This window comes from Chelonoidis abingdonii, chromosome 2 (assembly GCF_003597395.2).
Source record: "Chelonoidis abingdonii isolate Lonesome George chromosome 2, CheloAbing_2.0, whole genome shotgun sequence".
In the NCBI taxonomy this organism is placed as follows: domain Eukaryota; kingdom Metazoa; phylum Chordata; order Testudines; family Testudinidae; genus Chelonoidis; species Chelonoidis abingdonii.
This window is the reverse complement of record NC_133770.1, coordinates 91,030,256-91,051,285: the sequence shown is the minus strand read 5'-3', so window position 1 is coordinate 91,051,285 and position 21,030 is coordinate 91,030,256. Positions and strand designations below refer to the sequence as shown.

Here is a 21,030-nt window from a genome sequence, read left to right as displayed (position 1 = left end):
GGTGCCTGGCTGGATAGAAAAGCAACAGGACTGTGGACAGCTCACTGCAGGAAGGGTTGAGTTCAGGGAAGGCTGCCAAAGACTGGGTGCCTGGCCAGCTGAAGGAGCAGTAGGACTGTGGACGGCTCTCTGCAGGGAGGGTTGAGCTCAGGACCTAGCCAAACCAGGCAAGGGTACCGTGATGGCCCCTGCTGGGTCTGTTTGAAGACAGAGCCCAGGGAAGGCTGCCAAAAAGATGCCAACTGAGGGTACTGAGGGGGGCCCTTACTGGACTGCTAAAGAAGGCAGTACCTCCAGGAAAGAAGCTTTGGTGCTGCGGCTCCATACCAGAGCCATGAGAGAGAGCTAGAGACTGTATATCCTGGATGTGGGAGAGTGTGTGACACTCAGCCAGAGGGTAGAGTCACTGAAGACCTGCTGAACAACCGTTGGCTGAGGGGAAGGGAGCGGCACCTACAAGAAGTGAATGCCGCCCCATTGTCAGAACAGAGAGAAAAGCAGGCTCACACCCTACCAGAAAGGTGGCACCTGGGAGACATGAGTGCCAACCGTGTTACAGAGATCCTTGGAGCTCCTACAGTGATGTATAAGACTTACCCAAATAGTAACTAGGATTAACTAACAGAAAATGTCTTCAACTCTGCCTTTCCCTCTTGCAAGAAAAACAGAAATCTAATTCAATTTTTGAACACAAAACATTTTTTGTTCTTAATACACCATACTCCCTTCATATTTTGGCCCTACTCTTAACGTCTCTCATATGAATCTTTGAGCAATGAATTATTTTTTTAATTTACAGTAAACTACTGGAAAAAAAAAATACATGTTTTAATATAGTGCATATTTTAGAAGTATTTGCATCAGTAATATGTATTTTTGTAACCTATAACAAAACACTACAAGCATGTACCCATGTGATTTTAGCTGTTATACTCCTTTCTTTACAAGCCTGTTCTCTGCTTATTGTTGTTGTAAAAAAAAAAAAATCACTTATGATTTTTGAATGCCAAAAATGGTTTGCTTTGTGCTATAAGTGATGTTGCATCTCAAAAAGGAACATGACAAACAACAAATGTATTGGTGGAATAAGACAGACATGCTATTCCAGAGTGACTATAAAGTAAAACTCACTAACATTCTGGCAAAGCATGTTTTTTCTCTGTCGCTGTGACGCTACAGTATGATAGAATCATAGAAATGTAAGCCTGGAAGGGACTGAATAGGTCATCTAGTCCAGTTGCCAGCACTGAGTCAGGACTAGGTATTATCTCTAGACCATGCTGGACAGGGGTTTGTCTGACCTGTTCTTAAACACCTCCAATGACGGAGATTCCACAGCCTCCCTAGGTAATTTATTCCAGTGCTCAACTGCACTTACAGTTAGGTTAGATATTAGGAAAGACTTCCTATCATCCTTGCTGCAATTTAAGCCCATTGCTGCTTGTTCTGTCCTTAGTGGTTAAGGAGAACAATTGTCACCCTCCTCTTTATAACAAACTTTTTGTGTACTTAGACCTTTATCATGTCTCCTCAGTTTTTTTTCTCCAGACTAAACAAACAAGGTTTTTTTTTCAGTCTTTCCTCATAGGTCATAGACCTTTAATAATTTTTGTTGCTCTCCTCTGGACTTTTTCCATATCCTTCTTGAAGTGGTGCCCAGAACTGGACATAGTAACTCTAGTTGAGGCCTTATCAGTAAGACTACAATTCTATCACGGAAGTCACGGATTCCCTGACTTTCTGGGACCACCCTGACTACATCTGGGACAGGGCTGGAGCAGCTCTCAGCCCAGGAGCTACTGGAGCAGTGGCTGTAAAAACAGCTGACCAGCAGCCGGTCCAGGGGCCGCAGAATAGCTGACAGGAAGCCAGCCTGGGGGCTGCCAGTCACGTTCCCAGGATGGGAGCAGCAGCTGGGGTTGGGTCAGCCCCTTCAGGAGCAGCGGGGGGGCTGGAGCAGCTGCAAGCCCTGGCAATGCTCTGTGTGTCTCCCCTAGCCCCTAGGTATTTTTAGTAAAAGTCATGGACAGGTTGTGGGCTTCCATGAGTTTTTGTTTGTTGCCCATGACCTGTCTGTGGTTTTTACTAAAAATACCCATCAAAGCCTTACTTATCAGTGCTGAGTAGAGTAGAAGAATTACTTCTCCTGTCTTGCTCACAACACTCCTGCTAATACATCCCCGAATGATGTTTCCTTTTTTGCATTGTTGACTCATTTGGTTTGTGGTCCAGTGTAACCTACCAGGTCCTGTTCTGCAGTATTTCCCTTTTGGTATTTATGCAATCATTATTCCTTCGTAAGTGTAGTACTTTGCATTTATCTGTATTGAATTTCATCCTATTTATTTCAGACCATTTCTCCAAGTTGTCAAGATCATTTTGAATTCTACTCTTATCCTCCAAAGCACATTCTACCCCCACACCCCCAGCTTGGTATCATCCTCAAACTTTATAAGTGAACTCTCTATGCCGTTATCCAAATCATTGATGAACATATTGAATTGAACTGGCCCCAGGACAGATTACTGTGGGACCCTACTAAATACGCCCTTCCAGCTCAGTTGTGAACCACTGATAACTACATTCTGATTACACTTTTCCAACCAGTTGTGCACCCACTTTTTAGTAGTTCATCTAGGCCATGTTTTTCTAGGTTGTTTGAGAAGGTCATGTGAGACTGTATCAAAAGCCTTACAAAAGTTGAGCTATATCACTGTGACATACCCAGGGTATCATCCAGACTAGCGAGTAGCTGTCACCCCTGCCCTTCAACCTCAGGTGCTCTTTACAGTGCTTTGCTGCTGTGGGTTCCAGCTTGGACTGCTCCAAAACAGCCTCCTGTATGCAAGTCACTCCCAGCTATGTCTGTGTGCACCTGCAGCCTGCCAGTCACACCTAAGCTCTTATCAGCCTCATTTATACTACAGGATTACCCCAGCACACTCCTAGTCACAGATTTCCCCTCAAAAAGGTATGTCCTGTACTGCCCAGCCCTCTCCTGGACAATATAAGCTTACATAAAGTCCATCATTTAATTAATAGAAATGATATGCACCAAACCTTGTTACCCCAAATGGAGTTTCCCAAACACTTCAATTCAAACAAACTGAATTAGATAAAACAAAAAAACAGAATTATTAACTACAAAGAGAGGGATTTTAAGTAACTACAGGTATTGAGACATAAAAGTCAGAAATAGTTACAAGAAAAATGAAGATAAAGCGGAACTAATGCCTAACTTTACACTGAATTTAACATAGTTTTGTTTTTTCTCACCACATGCTCTCAACGGTCTCACTGGCCAAACTTCTTCTGTTGAATGTCTGCTTCCTTTGTTCCCTCTAATGCAGCGAATTGATGGACAGAGAGAGAGTGAGGAGGTGGGGTGCCTTTGGTTGATTATCTTTTACTTTTTATAATCCACTTCCCCCTTTTGAGAAGCATCTCCAGCTGAGGCACTCTATGGACAGTACACCTCCCAGGATGCCAGGTCAGGTGGATGCATCCTAGAGGTGATGTGTGGAGGGGCACGCAGAGTCACTCCCCTCCCCCTGCAGTTGGCTTGTAGTGAGCATGCTCACATGGACTGAGCATGCTTAGTAACATCTGCTGAAACCGCTGCCCTCACTCTGTCCCCCCATTATTGACAGGTACAGGTAGTCTGATGCCTCCGTCCTCCGAAGGGAATCACCAGCCACCACCACCCTCTGTTTCCTTTTGGGAGTGGTGGTCATGATGCTCTCAGCCTTGGGAATACATGGCTTCTCCTCCTCCCGCAATGGCCTGGGGGAGATTCTGGATCCCTTGTTGCCAGTGCAGCATACCATTTTTTAAAATCTCTATGGACAGTAGGTTGGGAGCAGGGGTGGAGCACGGCTGCTGCCAGAAGTAACCAGCAGCCAGGTACCTCCTTTCCTGATAGTATTCCAGTCCTCTCCAGCCAGTTGCTTCCTTCATCTTGGAGGTCTTTCTCCTGTGCACACATGCTCCTCAGCCTAGCCACCACCTCCTGTAGCTCTCCCATGTACTTCCTGGGAGATTCTACTAGTAGACACCTTTCACACTGGATGGTCTTCCCAGCCTGGCTTTCTGTGAGAGGAAATGCAGGTCAAGGTCTCTGCAAATCCATACCAAGACCTGGGTAGAGATCCATGGTTGGGTTCTCTGTCTGGACACAGGTGCAGGTGGAGGAGCCAGAAGCATTGACGATGAAGCCTTTCGGAGCCATGCTGATTTGATTCTTTCTCCCTCCCTAGAAGCTCCCTCTCAGGCTCTTCTGTTTGCTGCCGTCTGTTGGCTAGCTTCCCGTGATCACTTAGCATCTGGCTTTTAAGCCCTTCTCTCCTAAGTCAGCCCTTTCCCCTCATTAACAGACGGGAATGGTGATCACAAGGATGATCAAGGCTCAAAGGACAGAAGGCTAGAGCCTTGCTAGTGGCCACTCAGCTAGCAGGCCTCTGGCCCACACTCTCACACAGTTACCGACAGACCAGCACTGTAAATTTTAAGCAAACTGAAAGAAAAACCAGATAGACAAGTTTGCCCGCTCATGCCAAGAATTAGTGCTCGCTCCTTCTTCAGCAAGGGATCTCCCTCTCAAACTCCCCTGTTGTCATAGGACAGTACTGGTATATTAACCTTGTTTGTAAACAAATAGTCCCTGTTTTGTGATTTTACTCTATGTTGAACAGATCTTTTTTCATCCTATAGTGATCTAACTGAATAAGTGCTTTTTAGGCAACACCTGCCTAACTTTCTGTGAATTGCTTTGTGCATAACTTAAATGTTGGAGAACCAGCTTCTAATATCAGGTAGTGCATATTGCCCATGTATGTTTTGAAAAATCCATTTCTGCATGTGTTGAGTATTTTTTAACTATATGGTTGTTAATACTGTACATCTGACTTTAGCCCAGGGCCCGTGATGATGCAGGGAAGGGTTTACTGACTTCCGCTAATGCGGCTAGTTCCCTCTGACATATCAATTAACCCTTTAGAGTCTGATATAGTAGGAATGTATTGTTTGTGTTGCCAGTCCACTCTGAATGCAGCTTTCCCTGCTTTCAGGTTAACTGTAAAAACATTCTTGGTTAAAATTGTGTGTGAACTTATTTTGAAGCTTGTCTTCATATTAAAAGTGTACCCAACCGCTGTCCTTCCCCTTCCTACAGGTGCTTTGCTGATGTTAATGTTTCCCTTGATGTCACCGTAAAATGAAATGTAACTTTTTTTTTAGGCAAACAGGTTGGTTCACCAAGAAAATTGTATGAAAGTGTGATAAGCTTTAAGGGACACATGAAGGAATGCATACATGCATATATGTGCATATCATTTATCTAATTTCAGGTGGCAGCCAAATGTTACCAAAAAGGAGGAGCAACTGAGAAGGAAAAACTGGCCTTAGCGCATGATGCTGTACTTAATGTGCAATCAAAGAAAAGCAGCCCCAAGTAAGTGCTGAAATATAACTGAATTTATTAGTAGTGTTTCTTGGAAAATATAGGAAACAACATGTTCTTGTTGATGGAACTGCTGGTATACCAGACTTGTAAAAAAAAATAATGTTAAATTGGATTGGTTGTGCATATGTGATCTTTTTTGTTTTAAATAGAGAAAAACAGATGGACTATATGTACCTGGCTAAGACCTATTTGGAATGTGGAGAACCAAAACTATCCCTGAAATGTCTGATTTACGCAAAAGAATTTCAGCTTTGTGCAGCAATATGTGAAAAATTAGGCAAGGTACTAAAATCCTCTTCCCCTTCCCCCACCTAGTGTTTAATGGAGTCTGTCTTTTATTATGGGATTTTTGATCTGTTTAGGGATTTCAAACATCATGGTCCTAGAAACAATGCTTTAAAATTTGTAGTCATTATCTCATATTAGTATTGGTGAGATTAGATAAATGTTCTTCCACGGCATACTGGTAGAGTCATAAGTAAAATACAGTGTTTTTTCGGGTGGATCATATGTTCAAGAGCAACATACATCACAGAACAGAAATAAGAGGCGGGAAGAGGCAATAGGAGGGACTTTGCATTAATAGATTAGGTTTCTTTACCATCCCCACAACATCAAAGAGTTATCATTTTTGATTTGGCTTTGTTGATGTTTTTAACTTGGAAACCTTTATCTCCATACAGTCAAGTAGGCGGGGGAAGGAGAAAAATTATTTTTGTTTGATAGTTGACTAAGACTGAAATTATTACTTGATATAACCATTCAGGTGTTGCTGGCTTCAGCAATTTATGTGCCTGAACTGGTCTAACATGAATAACAATCTATTAATAATGTAGAGTTATATAAATTACTGTAATTTTACAGTTTAAACCATTGCCTGTGAACTCTATCATCATCCATTTGCTGCAAAAGTGCAGAAACAACGGAAATTGTGTGATTGGAATAATGCACCCTCAGAGAAACCCAGGTTGCATCTCTGATATCTCAGTAATTTAAAAAAAAAACAAAACCATTGTAATTCAAAATAAGAGTTTTCAGCATTAGCCTAACTTTGCTCCCATTGCAGTCAATGATAAAATTCCTGTTGACTTCTGTAGGACCAGTTAGGCCAGTTGTGGGCAACCTGCAGCCCATCAGGGTAATCTGACTGCAGGCTGTGAAATGTTTTGCTGACGTTGACCGTCTGCAGGCACAGCCACCCGCAGCTCCCATTGGCTGGGAACAGCAAACTGCGGCCACTGGGAGCTGCGGGGGACCGTGCCTGAGACGGTCAACATCAGCAAAATGTCTCGCAGCCTGTAATCAGATTACTCTGATGGGCCACAGGTTGCCCACCACAGAGTTCGGCCAATGCAGAGCACTTTTGAAAATCCAATCCTAATATATATTTTTTACCTTAATTTCCAATTTCTTGACTTTAAAATGTTTCAGTTTTTAAAACAATTCACCATTTTGATGATTATTTTTAATTAATACATTTATCTTTACAAACATAAATCTATTTTAACAATATTATCTGGATGGGAATGGTTATCAATAGAAGGTCATAGAAATGGATGCAGCCAGTTCCTGTCTCCATTGTATGGATAAAAATATAGTTTTTCTGTTGGTATTGTTCAAATATTTAGAAGTCTGCAATATTAATAAGAGTTGTTATGGTGCAGATAAAAGATGCTGCGTATTTCTATAGAAGAAGCCAGTGCTACCGAGATGCATCCAGATGTTATGAACAAATCCAGGAGTTTGATCTTGCACTTAAGATGTGTTGCCATGAGGAACTGTATGAGGAAGCAGCTGTTTTAGTGGAAAGGTATGCTCGTAAAGAGGATGCTGCAGAGGAAAAACATCTCTTTTCTTCCTTGTGCTGCTTGAGCATATTAAAGTAGGTTCTCCACTGATTTTGACAATGGTTTTAGTTGGTGACATTACTTTTGCACCAAGATCAAATTCATTTGGTTTATGAGAACTCCCGCAAGCTTGAACTGTGATAGAGAACTTGATTTTTTTCCCCAAGATTTATTTCATGTCAGCCCATGTCAAATCTTCAGTTCTCTGTCTGGACTGGTCTCCTCAACTAGATCCTTAAGGTAGATATCACAGAAAGATTCAAGATAATAAAAGATTCATTACCCTTAATTTGGCCTCCTTATGGATATGTGTTTATGATTGCTCACAAAGGGTATGTTTACACAGGGATAAAAGACCTCCACCCTCGCAGGGTCCCAGAATTTCAGCTGCAGCCTGAACCTGAATGTCTCCACAGCAAATTTTCAGCGCCGGCGAGAGCAAGCCCTGTGAGCCCAAGTCAGCTGATCAGGCCAGCTGCAGGTTTTTTATCCCTGTGTAGACGTAGTCTTAATGAGAAAAGTCAATGTTTTGTTTTCTCCTCAATGTTCAGGCCTTTTTTACTGCACACAATTCAAACTCTGCTCTGAAGACAGAATTATTAATTTCTTTATGGGATTTTTTTTATGCAGCTCATTTCTTTAAGTGTCTGAATGCTTCAGAAATATTATGGAATTTAGTTTCACAGCATTCCTCTGAGATCAGGAAGTGGTATTTTTCCCATTTTACACATGGGAAACTGAGGCACAGAGCTTAAGGTCAAGAGCATGCATTCATATTGAGTTCCAAATCTGAGATGATTGGAACCTTTTTTCTCAGAGTATTTATCATTTTATAGCACTTCATATGTTCAAAGCTCAACTCCCAAAGACTTCAGTTGCAGCTGTGAGTTCTCTTCAGCACTTCTGCAAGTCGGACCCCAGGGTAACAAGTCAGGCATCCAGAAAATGAGGAGCACACAACTAGCTACCACCTCTGAAGTTTGGTTTAAGTGATTTGCTAGCATCATGTAGAAACAGTTTAGCTGAGGCAGGGAAAAAATCCGATTCTCCAGGGGTAGCATTCAACTATGGGATCGTCTTTTCTCTTCCTGCAGTCTCTTGCATCATTCACTACACACATTCCAGCTTTACAAGATATGAATCAGGCGTCCTGAAGACAGCAGCCTCCTTCTATACTACCCTGATTAATTCCCAGAGCAGGACTGTGCACCGAATGACATAGGGGTCTTGTGGAAAATATAGTGTACTGACGTGTTATTAAAGACTGCATATGCAAAAGGGGGCACCAAATTAAGCTTGCACAGTCAACCTTAATTCTTGCTTTTCCTAACCTTTAGTGCTTGACTTTGCAACATTGATGACATTATTTTAACATAGGTTTTTGTGTGCAGTTTTCTAGGCTTTTTTTTTTTTAAAGCAAACCGAAAAAACAAATTCCATCATGTGGCATCCTATTGATACCACCTAGGAGCTTTAGAGCCATCACACAGACTTCTGTCAGTTGAACTAATGGAGTAACTGATAGCAACAGGAGATTGTCCTCCTCTATAAAGACGAGAGAGAAATGGAGCACTTTGCGGATAGCAGAGGAATGGTGAGATGCATGAAGGCTCTGGAGGGGAGTGTGCTCTACTTGGCACAGACCTTTCCATCCCATTCCTATAACCTGTCCTTGTCACAGTCTTTTCTGCCCCCCACCCCCCCCACCCCCCGCCTGTCGTCCCAGTCCCATTCTTCTCATTTAGCCATGCCCAGTCGCCTCCACTCAGGCTTCTCATCCCAGTCCCGGTCTCCTTGCTGAGCAAGTTTTGGTCTCACTCCTTCAAAATACTAGTCCCAGCCTCCCCTCAACGCCCAGTCTTCTTGCCCATCCAGTCCCAGTTCTCCCTTCTCATCCAGTTGGTCTCCCTCCACCACCTTGGCCTCTAGTTACCTATCCCCACTGGCTCCCACTCCCAAACTCTGTCCGTGATCTCTTTGTTTTTATCTCAGGATCCCACCTCTTTCCCCAGCTCCTCAACAGATCTGACTCCCCTTCACCTCTCCTCATCCCACTGGTTCTCAATTCCAGTCTCTTTCCTCAGCCAGTCCCAGTGTTCTCCCTCACTCCCCCCTAGGCTCCTTATTTGATTTCAGTCTCTTCCCCCCCGCCCCCCCTGCTGTCTCCCAGTCCTTTTTACCATTTCTCTTCCCAGTCCCAGTCTCTTTGCCCAACCTGTCACAGCCCCTCCCCCCACCTCATACATCATGACTCCCAGGGGGTAGGGAGAGCTCAGTGGTTTGATCATTGACCTGCTAAACCCAGGGTTGTGAGTTCAATCCTTGAGGGAGGCATTTAGGGAACTGGAGTAAAAATCTGTCTGGGGATTGGTCCTGCTCTGAGCAGGGGGTTGGACTAGATGACCTCCTGAGGTCCCTTCCAACCCTAATCTTCTATGATTCTTCTCCCCTCATCTCCCAACCTCTAGACCAGTCTCTCCCCTTTACCTGGGTCCTTGTCCCTACTACCCTCTCCTCAGCAGGTCCTGCTCTTATTCCTTGTGCATCTGGATAAGGCAGTTTTCTCTTCTGTGTTGCCTGAGCCCAGCAGGAGGAGTTAGTGAGAGCTCAGGGAACACGGGTTATTTGCTGTCAGTTCAGGTGCCCAGTCCCAGGCTGACACAGTCGAGGGCTGCAATTGTAGGGAAAGTCGTGCTCATCCCTGGGCAGGAGCATGCCCAACCTGGACAGAATCTTTGAGCAAGTTAGCAGCTAAACTTGAAGAAATCATCTATACATGTGTGAACTGCAATTTTTCATAACTTGCCCAAATTTAACGGATTTTCACAGGGACAGCAGAAGTCTCATCCCTGCCAAATTTTAAGTCACTGCTCAAAAATATGGTGAGCTAAGTTCCCTCTAAGCTGCATGGCTGCACAGTGAGCTATCAAGGGCCACACAGGTGGGGAGAGGCACCCTGCCCAGCTGGAGCTGCCATGCCTGGGGAGAGGCACCCCTCCCCCAGCTAGGCCGAGGCTAGACCTGCTGCAGCCAGGGAGAGGTGCCCTTCCCCCCAGCCCGGCCCAGCCAGAGCTGCTGCAGCCGGGGAGAGGCACCAGGCCAGACCCTGCCGGAGCTGCTGTGGCCTGAGAGAGATGTCTCTGCTTTGGCCTCGAGGTGCTGCAGTGAAAGAGGACTGGGGGGAGTCCTCTCTCCCTGCTGCAGTCCCATGGCAGCCTGCACCCCAGAGCCCTCACCCCCACCCATTCCCAGCCCAACCCCAGAGCCTTCAACCCAAGCTGGAGCCCTCACTCCCTAACCCTCTGCCCCAGCCCTGAGCCTTCTCCCGCACTCCGAACCCCTCGGCCCCACCCCTGCCACACATCACCTCCATATTGGTGCACATAACAAAATTCATTCTGCACATTGATGTAAAAAACTAGAGGGAACACTGATGGTTGGAATACTAGACCTTTTTTTAAAAAAAATGTTTTCTGGAATGTTTTAACATAGACAAACATTTTATTTTTCCCTAGCTTTGCTCTTGGAAATGATTGAACCTTTTTGGCTGAAATTTTCAAATAAAATTCAACCTGAATCAGATACCCAGCATTAAAAGTTTCCGCCCAAATGATTAAAGTTTGGCAGAATTATGAGCAACTGAAAACAGGGTCTTACGATGGGAAGTATTGGGCAACCTTCATGGATATATAGATAGCAAGGCCAGAAGGTACTATTGAGATTACTTAGTCTGATCTCCTGTATAACACAGGCCATGGAACTCCTCCAAAATAGTTAGTAGAGCATATCTTTTAGAAAAACATCCCATCTAAAAAGTGCTAGTGATGGACCTTAATAATACGCAGTGCTGCCTGCCCCACCTAGAACCATAGGGTTTGAAGGGACCTTAAGGGCCATCTAGTTTAGCCCCTTACCAAGATGCAGAATTTGTTGTGTCTAAATCATCCAAAATAGATTGCTATCCAGCCTCCTTTTGAAATCCTCCAGTGAAGGAGCTTCCACAGTTTTAATTCAACAATTTAAAACTTCACCGTAAAGTATGTGTGTTCCTCAAACAGCATAGTTCATGTTCATATTCTGTATGACATAGCATAAAATCTTATGGTATATAATGTGGTAATTTGGAAAATAACACTTATTACCACTGTACTTGGGAAGTTTTTTGGTTTTTTTTAAACAATAGCATTTACCAAATGTATAGAAATAGTTTGATTCAAAATTGGAAGTCTTTAAAATTATTGTTAACATCTAATGAGTTATTTTAAATCAACCTTGCAAAATCATTTATGCAAATTTACCATCCCAGGCACAAAATCTACTCCTTCACTGTTACCATGAAAAAAATGATAATGAAAAGCTAATGATGACTTACTCACCTGTTAAAAAACATTACTTTGCCCTCGGTGAGTGGGTGAGGAAACTATTGCAAGGTTGAAGTTTGGCTGTGAAACAAGTTTACTAATTTATTGACATCATATAACAGTAATTAACCATTAGCTGAATGTCGGAACTGATGTTGAAAAAGGTATCTTGATCTGCCACTCAGAAGCAACAAATGGGAGAAAGATTTATATTATATACATTACTATGGTGCATATGTATTAATCATAAAGTGATCAGTGATTGAAGTAAGCTTTTGTTTGGATTTACCAAGTTTGACCCTGAAGAATGATATTTGATAATGTGAGGGTCTTAGTCTCAAAATTCTGACTGTTCATGTAACAGATTCATAGGTATCATGTATCTTAACAGGAATTCATACCGCTGTGTTTTTCATTACTTTAATCTCACTTTCAGCATCGTTTTAAAGTAGTTTGTAGCAAGACCCACCGATGTTCTGGGCTTCTAATCTGATTCCTGATTGAAATTTTAGTAGTTTTAATTCAGACAGCTTTAAATTGTAATGAAATGATTTGTAGATCTTTTAAAGTACTGGGATAATTTTTCATATCTCTGAGACCTCTCATCATTATGCACAATATTTGAAGTGCGTTGGGAGAAGACCTGACTAGCACAGAGTTATTACCTTGCTGGAGATTGTGTGATCTTTTAAAAAATGCTAGATTGTGTCTGTTTTATTCATATATGGTAGTAATGTGACATTGATGTATCTTTATTCCAGATATGAAGAGATACTAAGGATGAAAAGACAACCAGTTTCCAAACTCTCATACTCTGCAAACCAGTTTTGTTTGGAAGCAGCCGCAAAATACTTGCGTGAAAACAAAACCAAGGAAATGATGGCAGTCCTCTCCAGACTTGACACTGAGGACCAGCTTGTATTCTTGAAATCACGCAAATGCTTGGCCCAAGCAGCAGAGCTGTTGAAGAGGGAGGGTCGAGAGGAAGAGGCTGCTATGCTGATGAAACAGCATGGGTTTGTGTTGGAAGCAGCCAAGCTCACTACCAGAAAGGAATTTCGAGCATCATGTCTGCTTGCTGCGATCCGTTTTAGCGTAACTGGCTGTTCAGAATTGGAAAACAGAGACACTATCCTGGAAGAAGCTTTAGAGCTTTGTAAGCAAACAAATCAAAAATCCAGCATCGCTGAGGCAACTTTTCTGCAGGGAGTTCTAAAGAAAGATTTTAGAAAACTCGAAGAGGCCTTCTACAAATTCTCGCATTTGAATCATTGTACTGGTGTGGTGGAAGCGCTCTTTGAATCAAGCCACTGCGAACCAAAAAGCCAGGACATCTTTATTCTGGCATCTTGTGGTTTAGAGGCCCTTCTAAATCTAGTCAGAGCTCTCCAAAAAGCAACCACCAATGCTGAGAAAGAAATGGTCAGGTCATGTTTTGATTATTTTGGGATTTTGCCAATAGATGGCAGTGTTTGCCAGGTGTCTCAAAATGAAGCTGGACATATTCTCCAATTCTTGTCCGATAATCCTAGTCTGAAAGAGAAGAACGCTAAAGATCCCTTCTTTGTAGGCATGGAAGAGGTAAAGTCTGCACTGAATAAGCACTTTTTAAGCAGGCTGTGTTCAATTACATGCAGTATACTTGAGCAGAGTTACCCTGATATTTGCATGAAGTTCATTGCTGGCTTGAAGTGTGAGGATAAAACCTGTAAAGATTTCCATAGACCTTTGTTGCGCCATGAGGCAAAATCTATACTTCAGTGTAAAATACATCTGGCAGCAATAAGTGGACTGTTGTTACACGCCAAGAGAGTATTCCCAAAAGAGCTGTTGCATGAATTTAATGACATTGCTGACATTTTGACTGCGGATAAGTATGCATTATGCAAATCTCTATTAGATTTTGTTTTCCCTAAACATTTTCATCTGAGAGTGGTGTCTGAAAACCCAAAGGCATGCAAAGATATCTTGGGACTCAGTCAGTTTTCTAAACCCTGTAGGATGGTGCTGAATGAGTACATCATATTTCAGTTTAAAAGTGAAAATGCCATAAATAGAAGAGAATCAACTGACTTGTGGCTCAGGGCAATGCAAGTTTTCATCTTGTCTTCCAGTTATCCTGAAGAATTTGAGAAACTCCTTGTTAAGGAGGAAGATGATTATAACAAAGAACTGAAGTTATTAGAAGCTAAAAAATATGAAGAGGAGGATAGAGGCAGAGGAGGAAGACCCAAAGGAGTAGATGGCAGATATGGCATGTTGACACCTGATAAATATTCTGGAAATGCAGAAAACACACACTTGTGTTTCATTCGACTTCTTCAAAATTCGGTAGAGCAGCTCTATGTTTTCAGAAACCCAGAAAACTGTAAGTGGATGTTTTTCCGTTTTATGAATGTCTTGGTGAAGAAGTGCATTGAACCTCTGATTCCTAGCATAGGAAATACAGTGATGTTGCTGGAATTCCAGTATATTCTCTGTTGTGCTGTCCTGATGCGCCTGTGCAAGAACATTACTGTGTGTCTTCCGAAAAGTTACATCGCTCTCTTTCATTACTGGGAGTTTTTGTTCAGAAAAAAAGACCAGAAGAAAGAGATTAGAGACATCTTTTCCATTATACAGGAGTACAAACCAAAGGACACAAATGAGGCTCTGAAGGAGTTCAAATTTCATCTCCTTTATGTTGCAAAAGTTTTGTGCGGCGCTAAAAACAGTAATTTCAATGTTCTTCTTGATGCTTTCGGGGACACCGATTGTATTACGTCAGGGGAGGCAGAGCGTACAATGGTGCTATGCTTAGTGATGTTAGTGAATGCCAATCAAGTGCTTAGTCCTAGATGTAAATCCCTTTTACATGAACACTTTCCTGAAATCAAGGCAAAGTTGATGAATATGAAAAAAGATTATCCATCCAGAGTGCCTGAAAGATTGGTTAAAATTGTGGAACGAGTGAATGATGCTGTAAATGTGAGGACAATAGCGGAAGGCCTGCAGGAGCTGCTGATTGAACGAGATGAGGAGTACTTAGCTGACTGCCACTGGAAGTGGGACACTATGTATGCCAAAGGAGCAAGTATACGGGGCATCTTTTATGAGCAAGTAAACCTAGACAGATTTGAGTCATATTTGGATCCTTTGGAATATTTTGAGGAACCAGAAATAGAACTCGAAAGGGATCTGTATGTGGAAGAGAAAGAGGATCCCCTAACAGCCATAGCATCCATAAAGCAGCAGAAACAACAGCAGAAAGCTCATGCTAAGCGGAAATTGTGGCGTTTGTTTCTTTTAGCTTATTATTGCATAAAATGGAAGAGGAACTCATGTTCAAAAGCAGATCCCAGTGGGATGGAAATGAAAGAATTGGTATCAGGGATCTTTAAAAAAGCAGATACTGACCGAACACAATGTGACCTCTGTGGAGTCAAATTTATTCAGGGTCCTGAAAACTACTTTAACCAGACAGAAGACTTTGAGAGAGAAACTTCTGAAGCTGTGATACCAAGAGAGACTGATCAGGGAGAAAAGGAGAGCATGAAAAGGAGTGAAACTGTTGTGGCAAGTGAGACTTATGTGAAGCACATATACCTGGATGAGCACAGAAATAAATACACTGCCTACCAGAATTATTTTGAATTTTTCAAAAGAAATGTAGATCCAGAATTACGTGAAGGGTTAGATGTAGTGGACACAATTGAACAAAATACCTGGCTCACAAGTCACTTGATATTTAAAGAACATGCCAATGTGGTGCAAAAAAAAATTCAAGAGAACATTAAGAAGATTTCTGATATAGTAGAGGACATCTATAAGAGAAAGGCTTGGGCTGATGGTAAGACTTTTTTGTTATGTTGCCATCTCATCTTTGCTTATAGCTTGTACGGCCTTGTATTTTAGGTTCCTCCAACACTTGAATGTTGTGACATATCACTGAGGAAAATGTGTTTCTCAATGATATGAGATAAGTATGGGAGTGTCTATAAATATTTTTGTGCAGCTGTAATATAGGCCCTGATTTCTCCTTTTACTTATTCTGATTTTCAGTGGAAGTACTCCTGATTTATCCTAGTGCAAGTGAATGGAGAATCAGGCCCATATTGTTAGTCTGCTTGTAAAGAAAGATCTACACTGCCTCTCAGTTTTTGCCAAATGAAATGAGTTAAAATTAAGGATGCTACTGACAGTCATATATTATTTATATAAATTTTATATTTAATGAACATACAGAAGAATATTTAAATAATACAATCGGCAGATAGAATGAGTATTTCTAATAGAGTCTCAAGTTCAGCTCTTTGTTAAAGTCTTTTTTTTAATATTTTAGATACATGATTCAGTGCTGCTGTCATGCTTCTGTGGCAGTTTCTAACCTGTCTGAAGTGTACTTCTTAGTGTAGACATAACCTTAGAGTGTTTCTAGAAGTTTTAGGAATTCTTCAGTTCTTGGTGTGGCAGCTCCACTAGTACTAGCAAGATGGAAGCACTGGTGTTAGAGTAGAGTCAAGATTAGACTGTGCAGTGAGTAAGAACACCTGCAGTTAGTCTACACTTGTACCCACAACACTGCTAGCACTGTGCTAGCTACACCATGCTAGCTACACTGATGCTAGACCGATGGTGGGAGCATTACTGAAGATCCTCAGTGTGGACAAAGCAAAAAAGCAATGCCAACAGTGACAGAACAGGAGTTGCATTAATTTTTATATCTTAGGAAATAAATATGTTGATACAAATACTATTTCATATTTGTTTACCATATATTTGATTTGCACTGTCTCTGGCAAGGAAAAATTAAATTAATGAGTGGGTGGATGATCTAGGAACAGAATATAATGGACCAACTGCACCTAGAAAAAAACTAGCACCTTAAACCAAAACCCTGCCATTAACTCTAGATCAACCTTCAAAAGTGTCATGGCAGTTCATCAACTGTGGCATAACATCCACTTGTCTAAGGTGACTTATAATGACAAAACTAACAATATTTCATTCACCCATCCAAAAAAACCCTACTTCTTGTGATGAATAGAATTTTGCAAGACTGTCATTCATAAGCCTGTGTTCACCAGTGTGTTACATAAGTCTTATGTTACTCCTCTCATGGGAATGTTACACTATTTGGAAAATTTCTGTATACAGACAAAGATGTAAAGTGCATAAAGTCAGTTTATTACACATGCTTATATTGGTGAAAGTTGCTGATTTTTATCTAGAACAAACCATATTCGAATTGCACGGTTTAAGGGTTTTTTAATACTTACTAGATATTAAAATATCTACGTGATATCTCTCCCCTACAGCATGTACTTCTGGAAGCCCCCAGGAAGAATTCTTGTTGATTCAGACAAAATCCTTCCTAGAGTTTTCAGTGCAGCATGGCCATGTAATACCTTTCCTAGAGTGTGGGCTGTCTCTCTAAGTCACCATCCAGCCCTCAGATAATAAGCACGATCTTAGTATGTTTAACAATTTATCTATTTCAGCTGAAGAAATAATGGCCAAGCCTGTTAGCAGTTTATCTGTTTACCTTGGTGAGGCTCGTAAGTGGCTGAAGAACACCGAGTCACATATGGTAAAGGAGGAAGGTACGTCATCAAATTATGCAAGTCTCCATATCCACAGAAATTACATGGTCATATTTTAATTTGGAGATACTGCCTTCTAGGTTTTATCAAGGCCCCTACCATTATTGCATAGCCAAAGTGGACCGACTAGGTTGTGTATGCAGGTTAGCGGTGGGTCAGGTGCACTGTTGAGAATAGTACAAATAACTATTAAAAGGGAGGGGAAATGGAACCTTCTTTACCAAACACTAGGGAATTTGTTTCTCAGAACTGTACAGCATTAGTATGTTTTTGGACTGGTATCTGAATAATCCCAAGTTCTTAGGTCAGTGGTTTCTAATAGGAGTAATTGTTCTTACATGTTCTCTTTTCATCTGTGTACAGGACAGAAGAAAGAGAAGTCAAAGGGAAACAAAAAGATCCCTACATGTAAAATATTATTTCTATAAGACATAGTGATTTGCATATGTACCCTAATCCATCACAACACTTAAGCATAAGCTTAACGTTAAGCATGGGAGTAGTTCTACTCACTTCCTTGGGAGTATTTTGGTGCTTAAAATTAAGCATGTACCTAAGAGTTGGATTAGGGCAATAATAGTTACTGTATGTTGAGAAAAGAGGGAATGTCATGTTTTTCTAATCTAAAGCTGTGGTTTTAGACCAGTGATTTTGATCACCATTACATATCCTTTGACAATACAAAGAAAAAGATCATTAAAACATAGTATGAGTGAGCTCTTAGTTCTACAAACAGCATTAAAGCTTTATTCTTGCTTTCTTTTGAAGTCAAAGGGAAACTGCTTACTGACTCCAGTGGTAGCAGAATCAGATCCTGAGTGTCTGTCCACCATTGGCAGGAGGAATCCAAGGGAGAAATAAGTACTTTGACACACAGATTAGCCATTAAGACATGCTCTTCTGTTCACGTCAAAACTTAATAGAGGAAAAATACTTAATTTTATTCATGATCATGACTTCTTTTTAATAAAGTCTTCAGTGCAAGAGGCAGGGCTGGTGCAACAATTTAGGCAAACTAGGTGGCCGCCTAGGGCACTTAGTGGTTGGGGGTGCCTAAAAGCCCGCTCAGGCGAGGAGGAGGAGTGGAGGTGAGCTGGGATGGGGGGCGCGGGCAGGGCCGCCCGCAGTGACGGGGGGGGGGGCACGTACAGGGGAATCACTCCTCACCCCAGATCACTTCCACTCTGCCTCTTCCGCTGAGCAAACAGCCCCCACTCTAAGTCACCTCCAATCGGTGCTGCAAGCCTGGGAGGGGAGGAGAATTAGAGCGACACCGGTGTGCTCAGCAGAGGAGGTGGAGGCGAGATGAGCTGGGGCGGGCTCCCCAGGCAGGGTTAGCTGCCGTGGTGGGGGGGGTGTCTCCCCAGGCGGGGTTAGGTGCCACGGGAGCGGGGGGTGTGTCTCCCCCCAGGCGGGGTTAGGTGCCACGGGAGCGGGGGGGGGGTGTCTCCCCAGGCGGGGTTAGGTGCCACGGGAGCGGGGGGGGGTGTCTCCCCAGGCAGGGTTAGCTGTTGCGGGGGGCGGGGGGAGGGAGTCTCCCTGGGTGAGGTTAGCTGCAGAGGGGGGATAGCTGCTGCAGGGGTGGGCTCTCTGGACTGTGGGGGTGCCGGGCTTCCTGGGTAGGGGGCTTGGTTAGCTGCTGTGGTGGGCGGGGTTAGCGGGAGTGGGGGCACAAGGTGGAAGTTTCACCTAGGGCACGAAACTTCTTTGCACTGGCCCTGGCAAGAGGTATATCAAAGCAACAGAGACTAATGTTCATACAAAAAAAATGACATGTTCGTTGGTTGAAGCTAATGAGTCTACTCAAGAAAAGTAATTATTTTAACACTTAGGTTAAGATGCCTTTGTTCTTAATTTTGCTATCATGAAATGTAAATATGCAAGAGGAACCTGCTAAGAAACTATTGCTGCTAGGAAAACTTTCAGAGAAACTTTGCCTTTCCCCCATATTTAGCTTTAATAGTGGTATTTTATTAAACTTGATTTTATTTATTTGGTTGCAAAAATTATTACATAAAATTGGTTCATTGGTTCACCAGTTCATCCTTAATCAGCAACACACTTTAGCACATGCTTAAGTCTTCTTGAAGTCAGTTGGTCTTAAGCACAAGTTCCATACCACCTTGTGCTTAAGTGCCTTGTTGAATTGGGGCCTGAATAGGAAATAGTGTGTGTTTGGTCATGCCTTTAGGAAAAGATAGTTTCAATCTTATACCCTATTGAACAATTTGTTGTTTTTTTAAATAGATTTTGCAGATGACAAAGACTTTGAAAATGAAGAAGAGGATGAAATGGCAGCCTTTAAAGAACTAATCCCTAAAAAGTCTTCAAGAAAAAAAGGAAAACGTAGAAAATAATAATTTGAAAAATATGCAGATGGCTATCACCCTGTACCTCTGTAATTTAGGAATAAAACTGTTAAAAAGGCTTTAAAAGAAAAAATGTAAGGGGATAGGGACAGCACGGGGGAAAATGTGAAAAATACCAGCAAAGATTTTTTACTTTTAATTGTTTTTAATCATTTATTGTGAGGGAACAGTGACCTACCTGCTTGTAGTTATTTATAAATTTATGTATTTTAAAAATTAAACTGTGACAGGACAAACTTCAGGCAGAACCAAATGGGCAACTCAGAAGTGACAAATACCAGCATGTAACTTAGGTCATGTCTACACTAGCAAGCTCACAGTGTCACCGATGCAGCTGTAAAATCGCTCCATGTAGCTGCTCTATGCCGATGGGTTAGAGCTCTCCTGTCAGCATAATTAAACCACCTCCAAAGAGCGGCAGTAGCTATGTGGGCGGGAGAGTGTCTCCCACCAACATACAGCTGTCCACACTGGCGTTTCCATCAGTGTAACTTACAGTGCTCAGAGGGGTGTTCTGTTTTCTTTTCCACATTTCTGAGTGACAAGTTATACCGGCAAAAGTGCTAGTGTAGGCATAGCCTTACTAATTTGAAATGAGCCAATGGAAAGAATAGCACTTTTCTGCCTCTACTCAGGGGTGTTTCCCCACCTATTCCTTTTCCTGCTTTTAATTTGCATCTTTGCCATCCTGCTGAGCTGGAGCACTCATGGGGAGGAAGATGATTTCTGATTTTTATTTTTTGTTTACTTGGAGGATTTTAATCTTTTTTGGACTGTCAAAGACAGCTTGTCCCTGGAGGACCCTGTTTCGAATAGCTATTGTGAGCTAGCCAGCTACTGAGAGCTCCCATGTTTGGAGGAACTTAAATTTCCTTGAGGGAACTTGCAATATCTCTTCTATTAATTCCAGAGTCAGGAATGGTGAGTACAGAGAGTTCTAAGCACATTCGTATGCGTGTTCTATCCCCACTGAATACATCTCTAGTTAGATATGGATAAGAAGTCTTTTTTTTCTATTTGTTCTTGATTTCATTATGCTCTGTACATATCAAAAATATCTGATTCTTTAAAGTTAAAGATTGTTTCTACATTTTACTTATAGATTTGACTTGCCAAAAAAAATCTTTACATGTAGTACATTTTATAAAGCCAACAAGATTGATATTGTTGCCTGATGTTGTCATTTTTTTAAATTGCTGAGCAAGGGCCATATAGGACTGCTCACATGCAAAAGAGCTGCGGGATTTGGGACAAAGTACAGAATGTGTAATTGTGCTCATCAGCACTGCAATTTCTGGCAGTTCACATCTCTTATTATATATTTTTAGGATGTTTTTTGTATTTTTAATAATTACATGTTACTGTGTGGCTGGGATATTTCGTTTTGAAAAGGTCGCTATTTAGTTTTCA

At 42.0% G+C, this 21,030-nt stretch overlaps 1 protein-coding gene across 3 annotated transcripts in view; it reads left to right on the top strand.

Moving 5' to 3' along the window:
• TRANK1 (tetratricopeptide repeat and ankyrin repeat containing 1) overlaps positions 1-20,782 on the top strand; it is an 82,989-nt gene extending 62,207 nt beyond the window's left edge. For all 3 annotated transcript variants that reach the window (XM_032783768.2, XM_032783769.2, XM_032783770.2), the window contains 6 exons: positions 5,346-5,449; positions 5,611-5,743; positions 7,126-7,271; positions 12,431-15,498; positions 17,150-17,251; positions 19,499-20,782. In XM_032783768.2, coding sequence (XP_032639659.1) covers positions 5,346-5,449; positions 5,611-5,743; positions 7,126-7,271; positions 12,431-15,498; positions 17,150-17,251; positions 19,499-19,608 — 3,663 coding nt within the window. In that variant the 3' untranslated portion in view covers positions 19,609-20,782. The remainder of the gene's footprint in view (positions 1-5,345; positions 5,450-5,610; positions 5,744-7,125; positions 7,272-12,430; positions 15,499-17,149; positions 17,252-19,498) is intronic.
• The last annotated feature ends 248 nt before the right edge of the window (positions 20,783-21,030 follow it).